The following is a 20,501-nucleotide window of genomic DNA, read 5'->3' on the forward strand; positions in this document are numbered from 1 at the left end:
ATGCTTATTTTGGAACTGATTGCTTTTTTTATGATAAGTTTGTTTGACACAATATGATGAATATAAAATTCCATCACCATACATAGAAATTGAGAGCAACTATTTCATGAAAACAAGGATTCCAGGCTATTCCAAAGTTTTGAGTGCCTATGATTACACATATGTAGCCCTACATATTTGTCACTGTCTCAATTGTTAGTCCAGCCATCGAGGCCTTAGAAAAAAACTCAACCCCATATGGTTATCAAAAATCCTGGACCCCCCTTGTATTACATTTTGAAATCTGATATTGGAAATAATTGGATGCAGCTTGCAGAAGAGTGTAATGTTTCACTATACTGTTTTGTTTTCTAGTGAGTGAAAAGTCCTAACATTAAACCCAAGCATCAGCACTGTTATAATATTGGAGGGCTATATATAAGTAAAGCCAGTCAGAGAAAGTGCATGGTACCAGTATGTTTGACCACCAACTCTGAGGGGGACAGCCCCAATCTTTGTTTTTCTTTTTTTTGGCTTGACTTTATACAAAAAAAGGCATTGACGTAAAAAAAACTGAGGTAATATAAAAACCAAGCATCAGGACTCTCATATCATTGGGAGGGTATAAGTAAAGCAAGTCAGAGGTACATAGCATATCAGTCATTCCAGATCCATACCCATTTCTCCTTCTTCCATCCCTTCCTTCACCCCAGGCATTCATCCATTCATCCCACTTCCAAACAAAACAAAAAACCTTCTCCCACCCAGCCAGCCTATGTCTTCCCCCCCTTCTCCCCATCAAAAAACGCAACCAACTGCCCAATTGGAACCTTCCCCACCGGTTTCGGCATCGGCATCTTCACCTGTAATCCCTCTTGACTTTGCTGGTGCCTCCTTAACAATAAGGGATCCACGAACTTGGTCCCCCCTCCTCCGAGGCCACCGCTTATCATTCCGTCTCCTGTCCCAATGGAGCTGGTACCAGAGGAAAGCCGCTTGGAAGAGCGGGACCTCAACTTCGGCTTTAGCGGCACGGTAGTCCCCATGGTAGGCGTTTGAGTCTGAGGAGGGAGGAGGCTGGCGTACCCATATGCGCTCTGCGCCCTGATCCTCCTCGTGGACGGCGATGGTGACATTGTGGCGGTGGACTTGTAATCGCCACCCCCAGGCCCACCAGGGGATATTGAGTTTGAGGTGGTGGAAGACAGACTCCCATTCGCGTTCCTGAGCTTGATGCCAGAAGATTTGCCAATTGTCTCTTCACCTTCTCTGAATTCACCTGCTCCTTCCTCCTCCTTCTTGTCATCTTCATCGTCCCCTACGGGAGAAACAGAAAAAGACCCCCAATCACACGGGAGTAGGACCGCGGTGTGCCTACCCTTTTCAATAGAGGAGCAGTAGCAGGTGCATCCGTACGGGTATTAGTATTCGCATTGGTATTGGAGGCGGTGGCAAAAAACAAAGAAGCAGCATTCGAAGAAAACTCATCTTCATCAGGCGGCACAGTTATCGGCCCTCCAAGCGCAACGGTGTACTGTTTCCTCGGTGTGGGGCTCACACTCGTTTGTCGTTTACCAGCAGCCGATTTCGGGGGTGGCGGCAATCCTTGTTGTGTTCCTCGTCCTTTTGCTGGTGCGGGCGTCGGGCTGGCCGTTCGATTGGCAGAAGCAGGCACAAACTTGAGTTGAGCAAGCGGGGACGGCGGCCTACCCGTACCGGAAGCCAACGAGGAAAGAGAGGTGGTGGAATATGAAGCACCGGGTAGTGTACCCAGTCCTGACGATGAATGGAGGGGTAGCCCCAAAATGGCTGTTGACAAAGGCCTCATAGCGGAACTAATTGACGAAGGTGGAGAATTACTGGGGGAGAACGTATCTGGCGGAGAAGAATAATCTCCAGCAGGGTACGGTAACCTCGTGCCCAACTCTCTCCTCTTCGAAGTCATCGGCGGCCTCGTCGATTCCCTTGCAGTGGTACTCGATAGCCTGGGATGGTGGATGGGCGTACTGGGTCCTGACGGTGATCCTGTCAAGTGTGTTGCAATGGCAGATGTCGGATGTGAGTGCGTGACGATGGAGGAAGTGGTTTGTGGTGCTACCGATACAGCGGTGGACTGCGTTCTAGGTCCCGCAAAAAGATTATTCAGCGCCGTGGCAATTTTCGCCATCTCCCGACCTAGCTCACCTAATCAGCCTTGGAGCTCAACGACTTCATCTCAGAGGTCATGGATTTCTTCCTTCACATTGTCCGTAGAACCCGCATGTCTTAGCGACTCAGAATCGGATTCCTTCTCCTTCTCCTTCTCTTTTTCCTTTTCCTTCTCCGCTTCCTTATCGACTAACCATCTCTCGACATCGTTCATCCAATCTTCCAAAGCCCTAACGTGGCCCACGGTCCATTTCTCCAGCTTCTCAAAGTGTTTGGCTACCATGAAGAGTGTACCTGGTACGTCTAGCGTTCCTTGGGATGTGAACTGCGTGTACAAAGGTGGAGCTTCGCGAGAAGGGGAAGAAGACAACGTATCCGTTGTGCGCATGGGAGAAGGCGTCAAATTGGGTGGCATATTCAAGAGACTCAGACGAGAAGGGGTAGGCGGGGACGGGGAGGAAGAAGGTACAGGGACACATCGGACAGGTGTTGTTGGAATGTTGAGGTTTACGAATGCTGGATTGTTAAATTTGCCTTGAGCGTTTGCAGGCCACTCTTGCGTTCTTCTTGTTATCCTTATCCCTCGCTTTTGCGTCCAATATGATTTGCTGAGCAGGCGTTAGGCATGAGCCTATTCTTCGCAGCAGACCACCAACTACCACCTGACTCTTTCTGCGAATTAGACGGAGACGGCGGGTTAGGCATAGTCTGAGACCTGGATGGCGGTGGAGGGAGCGACTTTGTGCTCTCCATCATGGACAGCACACGGTCTTCAACGAGCCTCCTCTGTTGAGCCTCCCGCATGAGTATGGCTTCTGCCTCTCTACGACTACGGTCGCGTTCCCTCTCCGCTTCAGCTTCTAGCTCTGCATCGCTTAAAATAGGTGATCGCGGTGCTATGCCCCCCACGAATGTGCCCATCCTTTGAACGAAGCTGGCTGCGAGATGGGAGACGGATGATGAAGGTGATGGGGAACGTTGCTGCCATATCCCTTGGTCGTCCTCCCGGTCGTCGTCGTCGTCTGAGCCATCGTCGGATATGGAGTCTGGATCGATGCCTGATGAACTGTCTGGAAAGAACACGTTTTGTAGTGGCGAGGGTGGACGTGGTGATGGTGACCTCACTCTCGGAGGCTAATAGAAGGATATTGATCAGTGGGATAGTCGCGATCTGATGTTCTCCAAGACATACAATAGAAAGAGAGCCAGCAGGCGAAGTCACCCTTTGTTGCTGTCGTCCATTCAAGCTCTGGCACGGCACTATTACGTGTTGGGTTGTCTGAAAGGTTCCGTTGTTTTGACGTTTGCCAGGGCATACATTTGCTTCAAAGTTCAACCGCACCTGCTCACGTCAGTGAGCTTTACGCACAAAAAAAAGGTTCCACTTCGTACTCACTTGCTCTGGGACGAAGGACGAGGAAATGTTCAAACTGTCACACCTGGGTCACATTCGTCTATGAAGGATGCCATGACATCATAACACCTCATAAGTAGTCGTAACTCCAGGTTGCAGTGTTCTTCGTGCCCAGCGAGGATGCATTGAATACGTCGCTCCGAGTGATATGCGACTGGAGATCATACCAGGGCGAGTTCGTGCTTTATCTCCCCTTCTTCTGGGGTCTGAACCTGTTTTCACTCCAGCTTACTGCGTCGGTGGGCCAAGCGAAGTCCGAGACGACTGTATCAATTGCTCTTCCTTCCTCTTAACGTGCTTTTCGCAAAGGACTCGCCCTATAACGCCGTTTGCGCTACATCTTTCATTCAGGTGTGTAATGTTGTGGCCCACGCAACTAGACCTCCTTGCAGTTATTCCGCAATCAAGCTTCAAGCTTCAAGCTCAACGTTCAACGTCCATCTCCAGCCGCCGTGTCACCTACGTGTAGCAAGCGTGCCCTCGTCCTCGTTGTGGTCCATCCGTGAAACCAAGGAAGCACAGTGTAGTTCAAGGGAACGTTGCGATGGAATGGGTTCTTCGACTAGGATGTGTACGGATCGTTCTAGGCTCTGATGAAGTACAAGTGGGTACTTCTTTTCTCCCCTCTCTTTTTTCTAAAACCCGTTGCTTACACCGGCATACAGACCTAAAAATTCCACCCCGTTCTCATTCTTTCATGCCCTCCTCAATTCCATCCCACAAAATAGGCAAGGGCTGGCACTCACCACTTTCTCCGACCTTCTCTTCGTCTTCTCCTACCCGTGGCCAACTCTGGGCTGCTGCTGCACAAGATTCGTAATACCTCGAAACAAAGCACTTGGTGGTCAACTTTGAGCGTGCAGAATCCTGCCGCACGTGCCTTACCCCGTTCTTGCTTGCATGGAGGATAGCAGAGAGGGAAACGGTTTCAGGAGATTCGGGGTGGCGATTAAGAGCGATGGGTTGTCACTGTTGGTAGCGAAGTTTTTGCGCCCTGTGTCCTTTCGACTGGGGTAAGTATGACACCTCGCTTCTTTGATCTTCCAGTATTCAACTTCCATTCCCTGTAGCCGCTACCTTCACCCCCGTTGGTGATCAATGGAGGATTCGACGAGCCGCTCCTGCCCTTTCGGTATGTGCGTGGAATTAAGGATGACTTCTATCTGCATGGTAAGTCTCTCGGTTTGTTCCTCGATGATACAAACAAACACCATCCCTTTGACAGAATGACTTCCCTTATCAATGATCACAAAAGAGCCTCAGGATTCTTAAAACACATGATACAGGTGCCTGTTATACTACTACTAGGCCATTCACGCTCGCAACGGGACTTTTCACCCTCCTGTGGTCCGTCCTCTTGGTTCTCCCTTTCTGTTCTTACTCATGCATGTGTGTTAGAACCTTGTCATGGTCTCTGCTCTCACGATTTACTCTCTCCGTTTGTAGCGTATGGAAGTTGGTCCAACCCGGGTTAGCGCTTATTCGGGAGGTCGTAAAACAACTTGCTGTGCAAAATCTACGCAGCAAGGACCCATGGGCCATCTGTAGCATGACGTATTGTGTACAACTCCCGCGCTACTACCAAAACATGAAATTCTGCTTCAGTAACTATCAAATATGCGCGACAGAGGATCTAGGAATGGTTCAAGTCCGCCTCAGTCGCAGTGCCCAATCAGCACAGCAGAACAACCACCTTCATGGACGGGTGACACTCTCCATAAGGAATCCCACTACTTGGTGCGAAGGAGGAAGAACGGTCTTTAAGCACGGTTCCTCGGAAGAATAGTTTGGACATGATGTTTGCACGTTAAAAGTCAACAGTTTTCCAGCCATCTTAGTCGAATAATAAGACATGTAGCTGGGTTTCCTTTCCCTGTATGAGTTGTGATCAGTCCTTCAAGTCGTAGAGATGTTAGTCAGGAATACCGACGTAAAGTGAATGGAGGCTAGATGTATGTATAGTGGGCCCGGAATCGCCGCTCCTGGAGGTACCGCTGGATACGTTTGATTTCAGTAGGAATGAGGGGCGAACGAAAAAGACCCACACGTCACAACGCAACAGGCATTTCGCTTCCACCAACCCTCCCCTATGCGGCCGAAAAGAACGAAAGCATCGGGGACAAGTGAGAAGCGAGATGGCTGCAAGTCGCTCAAGATAACCAGGAGGACGACGCCGCCGGGCCTGCTCTTCACAATCAATCAAGAAGACAATGAAAACTTGGTGTTTCAGTTGTAGAATATGGTGGTTTACGCAGGCAACCCGGCGCACTTCACGCATGCAGGTGGCGAGTTAAGATGTCGAGAGTCAAGCTAGCACAGAAACCTTGTCAGTCGATCATCTCTTCGAAGGCCACTTGTCATCAGCCCAGCATACACAAATATCCAGCACAGTAACGATTGTGTGGAATCAGCTAGCGATTGAAAAACTCGAAGAGAACCCAAAACTAGAAGGAGACACGTAAATGCGGACCACAAGAACGAGGAAGGGCCACTACTAAGAACCAACACAGGGCAAGCAGGCATCTTCTGTCCGTTCAGACTTTCACAACCGAAGAAAGCCTCTTATGTAGGGGAAAACCTGTCGTAGTTTACAGCTGCAGTCGATTAGTAGAAGAAGAGTTAGGGGTAGAGAGGAAACGCACTGAACAATCCAGCCCCATGTATACAGCAGTTAACCGTAACGGTGCGTAGCCCTTAGACTAGTATCGTTAACATTTGTGTGCGCAGAAGAAACTCATGATGATCAGCATTCAGTCTGCCATGCTCGTTGCTCGATAAGGCATTGAAAGACCGTCGTGTCCTGAGAGAGGGTTTCAGCTTCTTTTATCCTGGTGCTAGAAAGGTGGCGTGATGGGCAAGGTCAAGACGATAAAACACGACCAGCTGTCATCTGAAAGGTTCTGTTCGTTTGCCTGAGCGGGTGCAACTTTACAATGTTTTCCGCCGTCACATATTTGCTTCAAAGTTCAACAGCACCTGCTCACGTGAGTGAGCTTTGCACGATGGCGAAATTTCCTGCGTGAGTCGATGCACGAAGGGATGCAAGTGGCTGGGTCGTGCGGGTCATGGTGGATAGTGTTTAAAGGTTCAGTCCATAGGACCACAAAAAACCGGTGGACCGAACTGAACCGGACCATGGTCCGGTCTTTTTTTCGGTTGCAGTTGCCCCAATTTGGGGTTGGTCCGGTTGCCGGTTGCCTCATTTCGAAAATATATTAAAACCGTTCAAAGACCGGTTTTGATCGGTTGCAACCGGTTAAACGGTCACGTGCGTTACATACCCTTGTAACCACGTTTATTACCTTTTATTGGGTTTTTGTTTCATCAAAAACGGTTAAGAATTGAAAAAGATATAACCAAATCCATATTTTACCCGAGTCTCTACGAGATGTAATTCGGTTTCAGTCATAGCTATGTCAAATATTCATTAAATCTCTTCAAAATTGGTAGAATAATGGGTATTTACATGCTTTACTATTTCATATAACCCGTTTATTTTTCAGAGTAATAATAGTCAAGATACAAATGGTTTATATTGGTATAATAAATTATACGCAAAAAAACCGGTCTGGATCGGTCTGAACCGGCTCCATAGACCGAAATAGACCGGTCCTAGGTGGTTCGGTTCGGTTCCCTCAATATCTGGGTCAGTCCTAGACCGGTTGCGGTCCGCGGTTGCGCGTTTTGGGGGCAAAAAACCGGACTGAACTGAACTTGCGAACACTAATGGTGGACCTAGGAAAGACGGTAGGATCAACGAAGTGGGGCTTGCGTTGGTGGCATGAAACCAGGACCTGAGTAACAGACGGAAGTAATTAGCGAGCAAGACATCGGATATATGCGAGGTGAAAGGCATCCAGAGATCGAGGGAGGAATAAGGGTACGAATGAATGAGTAACGCAAGGGTGATAACTTACCAAAGGAGATATGGTTATCCCGACTCTCCAGCTCTCCAACTAAAGCTTGCGATCATGATCAGATGGGCAGTGACCTAGCATGCCGTGTGGAGCTTTTCAAGAGGGTATTGCCGTCGTCGAGCTGGGCATCGTTAAAACCGCCCGCCATGTCTGCAACGGAAAGGCCGTTAGGGCAGGCATTGTCGACTTGAAAGAAAGATATACTGACGATCAACTTGAGCCAACGGAGTCGCTTCGAGCGCGTTACTGGGTGGTAGTCCAAAGATGGAGTTGAAGCAAAAAAAATTTGATTCAAAATCCTGTTCATACCGTAAGCATCCAGTAAACTTCCCAATTTCAATGTTTCAATCGTCGTACCAGTAGAAATCTGTGGTTTGCGGTTTGTACGCTTTTCAAGCATAGCGCTCGTAAACGAGGTTAAGAGGACTGGAACTGTCACAGAATTGTCAGCATATCAGACAAACGTAGGCAGACGGAGGAAGAGGGGTATGGTTGCGGCACAGAAGGGGAAAACGAGCTAAGGCAGAAAGGGGAGTAAATCTAACGGAAGGAGGAACTCACTCAGAGCCGGTGCACTCGAACATCTTCAGCGCATGCTTTGAATCTCAACAGCTCCCCGCTCTCTGTGGATCGGTACAAGTTGACGAAGGCGGGTATCGGGTTAAATTTTGATCACAGTGCGAGGTTGGGTCTCCAGGCGATGTCGGCAGTAGCTGAACCTAGAGAGGAAACATTGGACAACTAGTCATGAAACTCCATTTGATGAGGGGGGTTCGTGGCGGAGTTGAATCCATGGGTACTTTGCGACGGGAAGCTGGCCGAACAAACACAACATCTACTTGACAACAACGATTTTGCAAGTAGGAGGGCCCATAGGTGGGTCGCAAGGTAATGAAAGAAAAGGGTGTGTTTAGTCATCTTTCGCACAGCCACAAGCAAAACAAGCACGATCGTGACCACACATCTTCCTTTCGTTCGTCCCTTGGAGTTTCAATTTCCCTCAGTCTTGAGAGGTGTTTGTCGTTTTGCTTCTCTGACACACTTCTCGGTTGACCGCCATCCTTGTAGCCTGACTTGATGCCAAACCACTGTGGGAGGCAAGTGGGAGGGACCTCAATCAGGAACGTCAGCTGACTCTGTGAAACGGTCCGTTAGCCATTTTGAAGATTGACGCCGCACAGCATCGATTCTCTCTTCTGAACCACCATGTCTGATCCCATTGATCCCCGCGAAAACCGTTTGAAACGCAAGCTCGAGGAATTGCCCGACGAAGGCACGATCACTGACCACCCACGTAATAAACACTATGGTGGTTTCAGGTTAGAGTTCATGATCTCGGGCTACTAGATAAATATTAACGTGAATCCATCAGCCCCAGCACCGCCCCGCCTAGCTTGATAACTCCATCTTCAACCATCAGTGCAGTGGACATAGCCATGGCAGGCAGCAGTAAGATACATTCTAATCTTCCTGCATCAAAGTGAGCAGTGATTGCTCATCATTTCAAATTTCCAGGTGATCAGGTTGATGTCTCTGTGGATGGAGGGCTCCAGTGCTTGCAACAGGTTTTACCTATCTCCACTGGTCTGCATTAACCCCAAATCTCTATCATTCATCATTGGTAACACTGATATAGATTTCCTGAGTTCTTACCTGCCTACTACTCCATTAATCACCCCCATTTTTGAAATGACTGGTGCCTGTGAGACACCCCTCAATCTCTTTTCCATAATGTTCATATTAACTTTCATTAATTCTTATCACACAGTTGATCAGATTGAAGGTCCCATGCAAGGAGCTGCTGATTCCTTTCAACACCATTCTCCTATCTTGACAGGTTCATGCTTGCTTCAAATCTCTATATTCTATTTCTGATAACACTGTTTAGACTTTCCAAGTTCTGACCTGCCTGTTACTCTATCTATTAATTCTGATTTGAATGCAGAACTGATGCCTACCAGTCAGTACTCTTATGAATATAGTTCAGGCTTGCTCAAGTTAGACAGACCATGCAGAGTCCTCAACAAACTTTCAGGCTAACATTATAAACAACATTTCAGCCCCAGCTCAAAATGTGAATACAGGCCCTAACTATGGTTTGTTGCATTTGGACCATCAGATGTCATTGCCTTCACTTATATTTTAATAGGTATCATCAATCAAGGTAAGTAGTAAGAAAAACATCATGTTCATCTTAATGTTGTTTGTGATTGGTAGGTGTGGACCCAAACATTCAAATCACACTTGAGACAATTAGGGATGACCAACTGGGTATTATTGCAGGTTCTAGTTGTGAATGTGTTGTTGACTTCATTTTTCTGTTACAGTGGAGAAGATTTATAAGTGGCTTTCTCCACCTAAGGAGTCCATTAACTACAATGCTGCACTTGCAATTCTGGAGAGTCAGCCAGACACCTGTGAATGGTTTCTCAAGGGAAATACATTTCATGGGTGGCTCAAACAGCCTGGCTTCCTCTGGATCAAAGGAAAATGTAAGTTTTCTGTCAAAATTGGTAAATTTATACATTATTGACAGTCTATCCAGCTGGCTCTGGGAAAACCATCTTAAGGTTGATTATTTCAATATGTTTATGAAATTAAATTAAATTTTCTCTTCACAGCTCAGCAATAATCCACAATATTCTTGAGAGATTCAATTCTGCTACTGCATATTTCTTTTTTGATGGAAGAGACTCACAGAAGGATTTCCAGCTGCATGATAAACTACTGTGATCACTCATCTGGCAATTCTCTCTGAAGTGTGAGGGTAGACTGCCTAAAGTCTTGGTGAATCTGTATGCTGGCTGTGGCAATGGCCATAAAGAGCCAACTCTGGGTGATCTGCAGAATACTCTTCACATAATTCTTGATGGCTTTAGCTCAACATTCATCATTCTGGATGCTCTTGATGAATATGCTGAAAGAGAAAAACTTCTTAACTGGATTCAGACTTTTATTCTGGAGATAAATAAAAATCTTGGGCTTCACTTAATAGTTACTAGCCGCCCAGAACAGGAGATTGAGGACAAGCTCAAGTCTTCTAATTATCTTGACTTGGTTAAGGAATCTGAGAATTATGATCTTGTAGCCTATCTTGACTATCAGCTTCAGAATGACTCTGACTTGAAAAAATGGAGTTTTGACACTCAAGAGCAAGTAAAGCTGAAGTTAATGGAACAGGCAGATGGAATGTATGTTTATTATCAACATCTAAATGACAGGATGATTGTTAAAAACACAATTTTAGGTTTCGTTGGGTTGCATTGCAGTTAGATGAGCTTAAAAAGTGCCGGACTAAGACTAATTTGAAAAAGCAGCTATCTAATTTACCCCAGGGTTTGGATAAAACCTATGATCAAATCTTGCTGGGAATCAATGAAAAAGATCATGGTTATGCTAAAACCTTTCTACAGTGGCTGTCTTTTGCTGTTCGTCCACTTAAACTGACAGAACTGGCTGCAACTTCTGCTGTTGATCTTTCTGCTGAGAATGGACCAGAGTACAACTCTGATAATGAACTTCAAGATGTCAAGGATGTCTTGAAAATATGTTCTAGTTTCATTATGAACTCAGAAGGTGTGGCTTAGAAGAATAACAGATTGAAATGAGCACTAACTATCAAATAGGTTTTATCAAGCTTTCTCACTTTTCTGTCAAAGAATATCTCAAATCTCAGTATGTTCAAAGCCATAATCTGAAGCAAGTCAGATACTTCAGTTTCAGTGAGGAGCTATCTCATTCTGTCATATCTCAAATCTGTCTGGCCTATCTTCTGCAATTCAACACATCTGAGCCACTTGATAAAAATCTGGATGTATCTTCCCCTCTTGCAAAATATGCTGCAGAACACTGGATCATACATGCACAATCTAGTTGCAAGAGTCAATCTCAGTCATCTTCAATATTTGTAATGATGATGAAGCTTCTGACAGATGAAAATAATGCTTTTGTGAACTGGGTTAAAATTCATGATATTGATAGGCGCTTCTTCAGGATGAAGGGGTATGAGATTGCTAAACCACTATATTATGCATCATGGGCTGGACTAACTGAAGCATCATATGTCTTGTCAGAAGTGAGACAGATATAAATGCACAGGGAGGACTTTATGAAAATGCACTCCAGGCAGCATCATATACAGGCCAAGAAGCAATTGCACAGCTGCTCATTGACAAGGGAGCAGATGTACATGCACAGGGAGGACGCTATGGAAATGCACTCCAGGCAGCATCATATAAAGGCCATGAGGCAATTGCAAAGCTGCTCATTGAGAAGGGAGCAGATATACATGCACAGGGAGGACACTTGGGAAATGCACTCCAGGCAGCATCATATACAGGCCATGAGGCAATTGCACAGCTGCTCATAGACAAGGGAGCAGATATACATGCACAGGGAGGACACTTAGGAAATGCACTCCAGGCAGCATCATATACAGGCCATAAGGCAATTGCACAGCTGCTCATTGAGAAGGGAGCAGATGTACATGCACAGGGAGGACACTATGGAAATGCACTCCAGGCAGCATCATTTACAGGCCATGAGGCAATTGCACAGCTGCTCATTGACAAGGGAGCAGATATACATGCACAGGGAGGACACTTGGAAATGCACTCCAGGCAGCATCATATAAAGGCCATAAGGCAATTGCACAGCTGCTCATTGAGAAGGGAGCAGATGTACATGCACAGGGAGGACACTATGGAAATGCACTCCAGGCAGCATCATATACAGGCCATGAGGCAATTGCACAGCTGCTCATAGACAAGGGAGCAGATGTACATGCACAGGGAGGAGAGCATGGAAATGCACTCCAGGCAGCATCATATACAGGCCATGAGGCAATTGCACAGCTGCTCATTGAGAAGGGAGCAGATATACATGCACAGGGAGGACACTATGGAAATGCACTCCAGGCAGCATCATATACAGGCCATGAGGCAATTGCAAAGCTGCTCATAGACAAGGGAGCAGATGTACATGCACAGGGAGGACACTATGGAAATGCACTCCAGGCAGCATCATTTACAGGCAATAAGGCAATTGCACAGCTGCTCATTGAGAAGGGAGCAGATGTACATGCACAGGGAGGATGGTATGGAAATGCACTCCAGGCAGCATCATTTACAGGCCATGAGGCAATTGCACATGCTGCTCCTAGACAAGGGAGCAGATGTACATGCACAGGGAGGACACTTGGGAAATGCACTCCAGGCAGCATCATATAAAGGCCATGAGGCAATTGCAAAGCTGCTCATAGACAAGGGAGCAGATGTACATGCACAGGGAGGATGCTATGGAAATGCACTCCAGGCAGCATCATCTACAGGCAATAAGGCAATTGCAAAGCTGCTCATAGACAAGGGAGCAGATGTAAATGCACAGGGAGGATGGTATGGAAATGCACTCCAAGCAGCATCAGCGGAAGGGAAAGAGGCAATTGCACAGCTGCTCCTAGACAAGGGAGCAGATGTAAATGCACAAGGGGGATAGTATGGAAATGCACTCCAGGCAGCATTATATGCAGACAATGAGGCAATTGCAAAGCTACTTGTAGAGAATGGTGCAGATGTAAAAACTTGTCAGATGCACCCAGAGTATTAGAAAACAGGCTATCATTCATGACATGGAATAGTGAACATTTCATAGAGGATCTGGATGATAATGAAAAAGATGTTTTCAATGCTTGATAATTTTAACAAGGGTCAAGGTACTAGCTTTCTTGATATATTTTGTGGAAACAAACATTGGCACAAAGTTTTGTGACTTGAGTAAAGTTTTGGAATGGTATGACATTTTGATATCTGATATTGATTGTAGCTTGGAGAATAGTAATGTTTTAGTATATTGTTTTGAAATGGCATTCAATCAGTTATTTGATAGTGAGTGAAAAGTCCTAACATAGAAACCAATCATCAGTACCATCATATCATTGGGAAGTTACTGTATGATTACAACCAACTCTTCAGCCCATTGGGGTGTGATATATTTTGATCAACTCTTCATAGCTTCAATATCTGACATGATGTGTGATGAAGAGTGTGATCTCTTCATCTGTACCTCAGTCACCTACCCCAACCAACAGGCACTTGATGATGGGATAGGTCCCACAAAAAATTACTTAAAACATTCTTAGTACAATTTACAGAGCCAAAGCTCCACAGGCATTGATACAGAGTGTAACATTACACCCATAGAAATGTGAATTTTAGCAATTTCCCCTACAAAACCTTCTATAGTGAAATACAATTACTACAATCACAACTATCATTAGACACAGCTCAGTCTATTAGATTAAAGTTTACATCCAAGAAATGTGCAAGTCGAAGGTAGCAGGAATTGTGGTTGGTGCATGATCAGGTCACTTCAATATACTTGGAGCCTAAAAAGAGGTCTGATCAGTGCCCCCCCTATTCCTGCAGGATTCTGGTCATTCCGGTGGAATGAAATTTAGCAGTAAGCTCCACTAAATTTGTCATTCCTGTGTTTTCTCATTCTGGTGGAATCTGATTATTCCAGAATTTACACTGGAATGGTCTTCCCTGGAATGGGCAGAAACAGTATTCTGTTGAATCTATGTATTTCTTTGTTATTTGTTACTAATTACCATTTATTTATTTCTGACAGAGAACCAAACAACATCTGTTTGGCAATCATGGTCACCAAACACAACCATTCTTTCCTTCTCACCACCACCCACCATGCTCGTCACTGCCCAATGGCACATCATCACCATCACCCATAGCTACCACCAACCACATTGCTTGTTGACCACCCATGGCCACCACAACCACCAACAACAACCACGCCGACACCTTTGAACAACAATGTGGCGACACCACATCACAGAACAACAAGAGCAAGGTCAAGGTGATGCAGCAATCCCCCTTGCCCCCCACTGCTTGTTGGCATATGCCACGTCGAACCTAGTGATCGTCATGGGTTTTGCAACCTGTGCAGGTTGCGGGTAAGGGTATGTGAGGGTACGGGTACGGGTTGGATTTATCTGACCCTTGCTATACTCGTACCCTCAGCGTGGGTTGGCAGGTACCCGTAGTTATACCTGCCATGCCCAAATCAAACATCGGTGACGCCCAAATCAAACATTGGTGTTTGCTGATCAAACACCGATGTTTGATTTGGGCATCAACAACAACCACTCCCAGACCTTGACCACCACACCAATACGGTCACTAGTCACTGGTAATGACCACCCTCAGTGATGATGACTACTAACTACCCTCATCGACCTCTCACAACCACCCTGGCACAGCAGCGATGCCACGTCACCAGCCGACAAGCACCCAGATCAACGTGAGGCGATGACGATGAGGCGGCACATCAACAGACGTGCTGCTTCATCTGATGTTGACAAGGTTGTGCCCAGCCCAGGTAAGCTAGCACAACCACTCCTCCGAGTTATCTTTTGACAACCAACATGCCAGGTATTTTCAGTGACATGGGACCAACGACAAATGACCCACCACAAGACGATGACCACGACACACTCAATTGCGGAACTTTGTAGCTGAGGAGGATGGCTTCAGCGCTGCCATGCTGAAATCTGTAGATCAGGAAGACTTTCTTTGTCAGGCGCTCGCTGCTTTCGATGATGCAGCTCTTGCGAAGGCTCCACAGGCGTCAGAGGAAACAGCTGCGGAGGAAGCAAGGAAACAGATTGCAGCCACCCATGTTCTACCCAGCGTTGAGAGGACACTACCAATCCAAGTCCCATTTCAATTGCAACATGAAATACATCAACATACAACATTAGGTGAGCTGTCTACAACTTGATAGACATTGTTTCCGCTCACGTACCTTTCCAAACAAGTTGCAACCACCCCAGACTGCAAGAAACCCGTTACGTTTGTCCGAAACAACACACATATGCAGGAACATGGGTGTTGTCGCTGGAAAGGGTGATAATGGGTTGGATGTGGATGGGCAGTACAGGAAGCTCTGCTCCCATGTTTGGTAAGTCGTCCACCAAGACCTGTTCTGACATTGAGCAAGTCACCTACAAAGCCCCAGACATTGTTACCACCCATGCAACTCTCCACGCAAGTCACAACGACCCCCCAGAGTGCAATAAATGACTTCTACGCCAACAAAATAATGTGGGGAAACCGCTTACGTTCATCAAAACAATGCTACTTCGAGAACTGGACAGCAAGCACCCCTCGGACAGGACATGGATGTAGTGCAAGTCCGAGGGCATTGGAATATGAAAGGGAGGGGTTGGAAGCAGATGGGCAGCAGAGTGGGAAGCTCTGCTTTAACATTCGGTAAGTCGTCTACTTCGTTCTATTACCTACATTAAACGACAACCATACTACCTACACGAAGACCCAAGATCCAAATCTAATGCATAAGCGCCGTCAGAAGGATGCATTGGGTGAATGATGACACACAGTGACGATGAACGGTGTAGAGCGGCGATGAACAATGGAGGGTGGCGATGACTTTGGTTCATCGTTGTCATCGATGTTGTCTCTCCACTCAGAAGGGGGAAACGGTGACATGTGCACAGCCAAGTAAGGTAGAAAAGATAACATGTAGTATTTATTATATATCATACTAATCCTGCCAAATCTGCCAGACCCGTCAGACCCTCCAAACCCGCGCAAACCCCTACCCTTACCTGCAGAAACCGTTACCTGTGGTTGCGGGTATGGGTTTCCATGGGTAAGGGTACGGGTATGACTGAAAATACCCAGGGGTTACCTGTGACAATCCCTAGTCAAACCCCACCCATGAACACACCAGCACCCACAAATAACACCCACCACCTATGAACTACGCCCACCGCCCACAAACTATGCCCACTGCCCACAAAACGATGTCCAGCGCCCACAAACACACCCCAGAGCCCACGAAAACGCCCCACTGCTCACCGAAAAACACCCACTGCCCACACGACACATGACAGCACCACACTGCCCATGAAACGCCACAGCGCCCAGTGTCCACGACCCCCACAACGACGCCAACATGATGACGTCCATGGTGACATGTCCATGTCCACACCAAAACAATAATGTCCATGTCCACGCCAACATGCATGCAACATGTGACAATGACAACACGATGATGGCAATGTGACAACACACCCCCAAAACAATGTCCAGCACCCACAAAATGACGCCCACTGCTCATGAAACAATGCCCAGCACCAATGAAACAACGCCAGCACCCAGCTCGATGATGAGTGTGCTTGGCCCCACCACCTTTCCTTGTCCCTTGTCCCTCCCCCTTTTCTTGTCCCTCCCCTTTTTCTTCTTGTTCCTTGTCCCTCCCCCTTCCTTGTCGCTTGTCCCACCCCCCCTTCCTTGTCCCTCCTCCTCCTTCCTTGTTCCCTGTCCCTCCCCCTTCCTTGTCCCTCCCCTGTTCTTGTCCCTCCCTTTCCTTGTCCCTCCCCCTTCCCCCTCCCTTCAATATAGACTCTATGTAGTAGTATGTAGTAAAATACACCCCATGTCATTATTTAAATATATTTAAATACATTGCAATTTGATGTATGACTTCATTAGATGTGAATTTCGTAAGTCTGAGTATGTCAGGATAAGGTTGGAAGGACTGGTAAATTTGCATGGTTTTCAACCTTGTTCTGTTTGATTCTAGTCCTATTCCAGTGGAATTCCACTGGAATGACTGGATTCCTGCAGGAATAGGTGGAGCACTGTAAAGTACTGCCTAAAAAGACTACACTATAAAATAGTTCACTACAAGGTGTTCTAGAGTGAAAAACCTCAGAACAGGGTGTTGGAGTTCACACCANACAAGGGTATCATTACATCAATACTGGTGTGTTGTGTTGCCACGAGAAGAAACACTACCAAATTTTAAAAAGTCAGCTCAGGTGTGCTACACACCACTGAGCCCATTTCAAATCTTTACTAAAAACTTTATTAATTGGTCCAACTCTTGGACCAGCCCGAACTTGTTATTAAAAATTGAACCCCCCGAATTGCCTTAAAGGAGGATGTGCCCGGGCTGAAACATAAGGAATATCCCCATGTTGACAGCTGTTGCACTCCCAGTAGCATCTGAGGTAGTCAATAAGTTTGTAATCAATTAAAGGACTATTTTTTGCAGACATAAGTAAAGTGTGCCCAGAACCAGCATGTTCAGTGGGGATCACTAGCTTTTGTAAGGTTGTCTCATCAGTCAGTAAGAGAGCTCTCTATTACTTCCAAGGAATCCAAGTGAGTGTGCTTGAAGAGTCATTAAGACTAGTTTGGATTGAGTCAGAGTCATAATTAAAGCTCGAGGGAGTTACAAAAGCACAGTTCCTTGTCATTTCAATGTATAAAGTTAGAAATCAACTCCAGAACACAGAGATAGTCCCAGTAAAAGCCATTTCCCTTTGAAAGCTATTTAAGTTTTGAATTCTATACTTGTGCCCACATGTTAAAACAATATCATTTGTTACCAATGGGCTTGTGTGTGTATTGTAGAATCTTAACCCTAGAGTAGATAGAGAAAGATCTCAGTCTCGGTTATATGGACTCTATATTAGTGATGTACCTAGAGTAGATAGAGAAAGATCTAGGTACAGTAAGTAAGAGTAATCTCAGATATGAGTAAGAGTGGCTCACCTCAGTCTCGGTTATACGGACTGAGGTGATAGTAAACTACTGGGGGGTTTATATAGTAAGTACGAGTGGCTAAGGGAATAAAGGAAAAAGAAATAAAGAGAACGGACAAAAGGGAGTGTTCACGGTGTCGTGACATCCCAACACTCCTCCTCACTGTGAATACTCCTCCTCGCGTGGAGTCTTGGTGAATTAGCTGAGTCCTAGGAACCCGCGGAAGCGATTGAATTTCTTTATATCGAGAGCCTTAGTGAATATGTCGGCAATATTGTCATTGGTATTTATGTAGGAGAGGGATATTTCGTTGGATTGAATGCGCTCGCGGAGGAAGTGATGTTTGATATCAATGTGTTTTATGCGGTCATGTAGGGCTGGGTCTTCTGATAGATTTATGGCGGCGTTGTTGTCGCAGCAGATTGTGGTGGGTTTGGTGGTTGTGTGATTTATGCTGTTGAGGAGTGTGCGTAGCCAAATGCCTTCTTTTGAAGCTTCGAAAGCTGCAGTATATTCTGCTTCACAGGATGAGGCGGCTATGGTTTTCTGTTTTCTCGCTTGCCAGGATACGACGCCCGAGCCTAGTGAATATGCGTGACCACCTACACTTCTCCGTGTGTCAAGACAGTTGGCCCAGTCTGAGTCGGTAAAACCTAGTAAGGATATTTGGTTTGTTCCGCCGAGACGTAGTTTGAGATTTCGCGTGCCCGATAAATAACGTACCACACGGATTGCTGCATTCCAGTGAGCATATGAATAGCAGTCAAGATATTGAGAGAGCTGTTGGATGGAGTATGTGATATCGGGACGCGTGCCGATGGACAGGTAAAGCAAACATCCGACAAGTGAGCGGTATGGGAGTTTTTTGATATCATCCAACTCGACCTTTGACATATTTTTGTAGTTGGCGCATCGCAATTTTAATCCGGGATCCATTGGTAATGTGGATGGTGAGGCGTTTCACTGTCCGAATTGAGCTACAATTTTGTTGATTAAGGCTGTTTGGGAGAGCATGACCGTTTTGTTAGGTCTATCCCAGTCTACTGCTATGCCCACGACGAAGCGAACATTACCGAGATCAGATATTGTCCATGCTTCACGCATCTTGTTTTTGAATCTCTCATTTTCGTCTTTGTTGCTTGCAATGGACAGGAAGTCGTCGACATGTACAGCGCAGATGGTGGTGCCTGTGTCAGTTTTACGATAGTAGATGCATGATTCGCAAGACAGACGGGTGAAGCCCCATGAGATCATTTTCTCATTCATCGTTATGTTCCAAATACGGCCACTTTGCTTCATCCCGTATAGGCCCCGCTGGATTTCCCATATCCAGTCTTCCTTACCAGGTTCTTCAAACTCTTGGGGTTGTTCCATGTACTGGTACTCCCCTTCAGGAAGTAATCCATATAGGAAGGCTGTCTTGATGTCAATTTGTTGAGCATCTCAATCGAGTGTCGCGGCTATATGAAGGAGTATGCGCCAAGACTCCATGCGCATGGTAGGTGAGGTCGTTTTAGTATAGTCTTTACCGTAGATCTGCTCGCAACCTTTGAATACGAGACGAACCTTCCAACGCATCGCTTTTCCGATCTCGTTGCGTTTGATTCTAAAGACCGGCATTCCCTTCCTAATTTTCTTTCCTTGTGGGACGTCTGATCTGGGAATTAGCTTGTACACACCCATATCCTTGAGTGACTTGAGTTCGTCACAGTACCCTTCTTCCCATCGTTTAGTGTCTGCTGATGTTTTTGCCTCATTCCAAGTCCTTGGCTCGTCCTCGAATTCCAGGGTCGAGGGATCAATTTCAGGTAGTTCGGATATAGCGGATAGGGCCCGATCAATGCGATCACCCTCAACATCACTGAGATTTAGGGTCCCAAATATCTCCCTTAACTCCGCGATGGCAGCGTTTTCGACGATTTCTGGAGAGTTGCGCATTTCTTCCTCCTGGATGTCTTGGAGGGTTTTCTTGCGTTCAGCTCGAGTTTCACGAAGTCGAATTCCAGTGTCTATGGATTGTTGGATGGCAATTTCAGTGCGGGTCGGTTTGGGTTTGTTGGTCTTCTCGGCGATACGTGATGAGTGCCTGATCTGAGCATCATCTGTTGGATTGGCCACGTGTTGGGGATCTTGGGTATTATTGATTTGTGAGAGATCATCTGGTAAGACATCTTCCTCTTCGTCATCTGACAAGATAGGAGTGGGTGTAGCATTTTGAAGGATTTCGTTTAGCGTCAATGGTATATCCTCGGTTGCAGGGAGGGAACGCATGTGTCCATCATGGCTTTCTAGAAAGCGTACGTGATAAGAGCTTATTACTCTTTTAGATTCCCTATGGTAACATCTGTAAGTTTTTGCATTTGGATCATAGCCTATCAAGGTGCATTCAATGGAACGGTCGAAGACTTTTGGGTTGTGTTTGTTTTGTATGAGAACGAAGACTCGACATCCTAT

At 46.2% G+C, this 20,501-nt stretch overlaps 5 protein-coding genes across 5 annotated transcripts; 1 reads left to right on the forward strand and 4 right to left on the reverse strand.

Annotated features, from left to right (window-relative positions):
• Window positions 1–777: 777 nt before the first annotated feature.
• LACBIDRAFT_335250 (uncharacterized protein) lies at window positions 778–4,041 on the reverse strand (the record flags this gene model as incomplete). Its single annotated transcript, XM_001890126.1, has 10 exons — window positions 778–1,127; window positions 1,154–1,297; window positions 1,333–1,814; window positions 1,840–2,099; window positions 2,222–2,735; window positions 2,777–3,261; window positions 3,320–3,469; window positions 3,524–3,566; window positions 3,774–3,858; window positions 4,005–4,041. The coding sequence occupies 10 exons, from the start codon at window positions 4,039–4,041 to the stop codon at window positions 778–780; spliced, it is 2,550 nt and encodes an 849-aa protein (XP_001890161.1).
• Window positions 4,042–5,355: 1,314 nt separating this feature from the next.
• On the reverse strand, window positions 5,356–5,819 carry LACBIDRAFT_317457 (uncharacterized protein; the record flags this gene model as incomplete). Its single annotated transcript, XM_001890127.1, has 3 exons — window positions 5,356–5,414; window positions 5,468–5,535; window positions 5,587–5,819. 3 exons carry the CDS (start codon window positions 5,817–5,819, stop codon window positions 5,356–5,358), a joined length of 360 nt encoding a protein of 119 aa, XP_001890162.1.
• Window positions 5,820–6,953: 1,134 nt separating this feature from the next.
• On the reverse strand, window positions 6,954–7,397 carry LACBIDRAFT_317458 (uncharacterized protein; the record flags this gene model as incomplete). Its single annotated transcript, XM_001890128.1, has 1 exon — window positions 6,954–7,397. The coding sequence occupies one exon, from the start codon at window positions 7,395–7,397 to the stop codon at window positions 7,056–7,058; it is 342 nt and encodes a 113-aa protein (XP_001890163.1). The 3' UTR covers window positions 6,954–7,055.
• Window positions 7,398–7,516: 119 nt separating this feature from the next.
• LACBIDRAFT_335251 (uncharacterized protein) lies at window positions 7,517–8,042 on the reverse strand (the record flags this gene model as incomplete). Its single annotated transcript, XM_001890129.1, has 3 exons — window positions 7,517–7,890; window positions 7,923–7,975; window positions 8,020–8,042. The coding sequence occupies 3 exons, from the start codon at window positions 8,040–8,042 to the stop codon at window positions 7,517–7,519; spliced, it is 450 nt and encodes a 149-aa protein (XP_001890164.1).
• Window positions 8,043–14,235: 6,193 nt separating this feature from the next.
• On the forward strand, window positions 14,236–16,147 carry LACBIDRAFT_335253 (uncharacterized protein; the record flags this gene model as incomplete). Its single annotated transcript, XM_001890112.1, has 8 exons — window positions 14,236–14,328; window positions 14,419–14,431; window positions 14,752–14,850; window positions 14,987–15,232; window positions 15,352–15,432; window positions 15,629–15,743; window positions 15,989–15,992; window positions 16,058–16,147. The coding sequence occupies 8 exons, from the start codon at window positions 14,236–14,238 to the stop codon at window positions 16,145–16,147; spliced, it is 741 nt and encodes a 246-aa protein (XP_001890147.1).
• Between the last annotated feature and the right edge of the window lie 4,354 nt (window positions 16,148–20,501).

The sequence above is a fragment of the Laccaria bicolor genome, genomic scaffold (assembly GCF_000143565.1).
Source record: "Laccaria bicolor S238N-H82 LACBIscaffold_80 genomic scaffold, whole genome shotgun sequence".
In the NCBI taxonomy this organism is placed as follows: Eukaryota; Fungi; Basidiomycota; class Agaricomycetes; order Agaricales; family Hydnangiaceae; genus Laccaria; species Laccaria bicolor.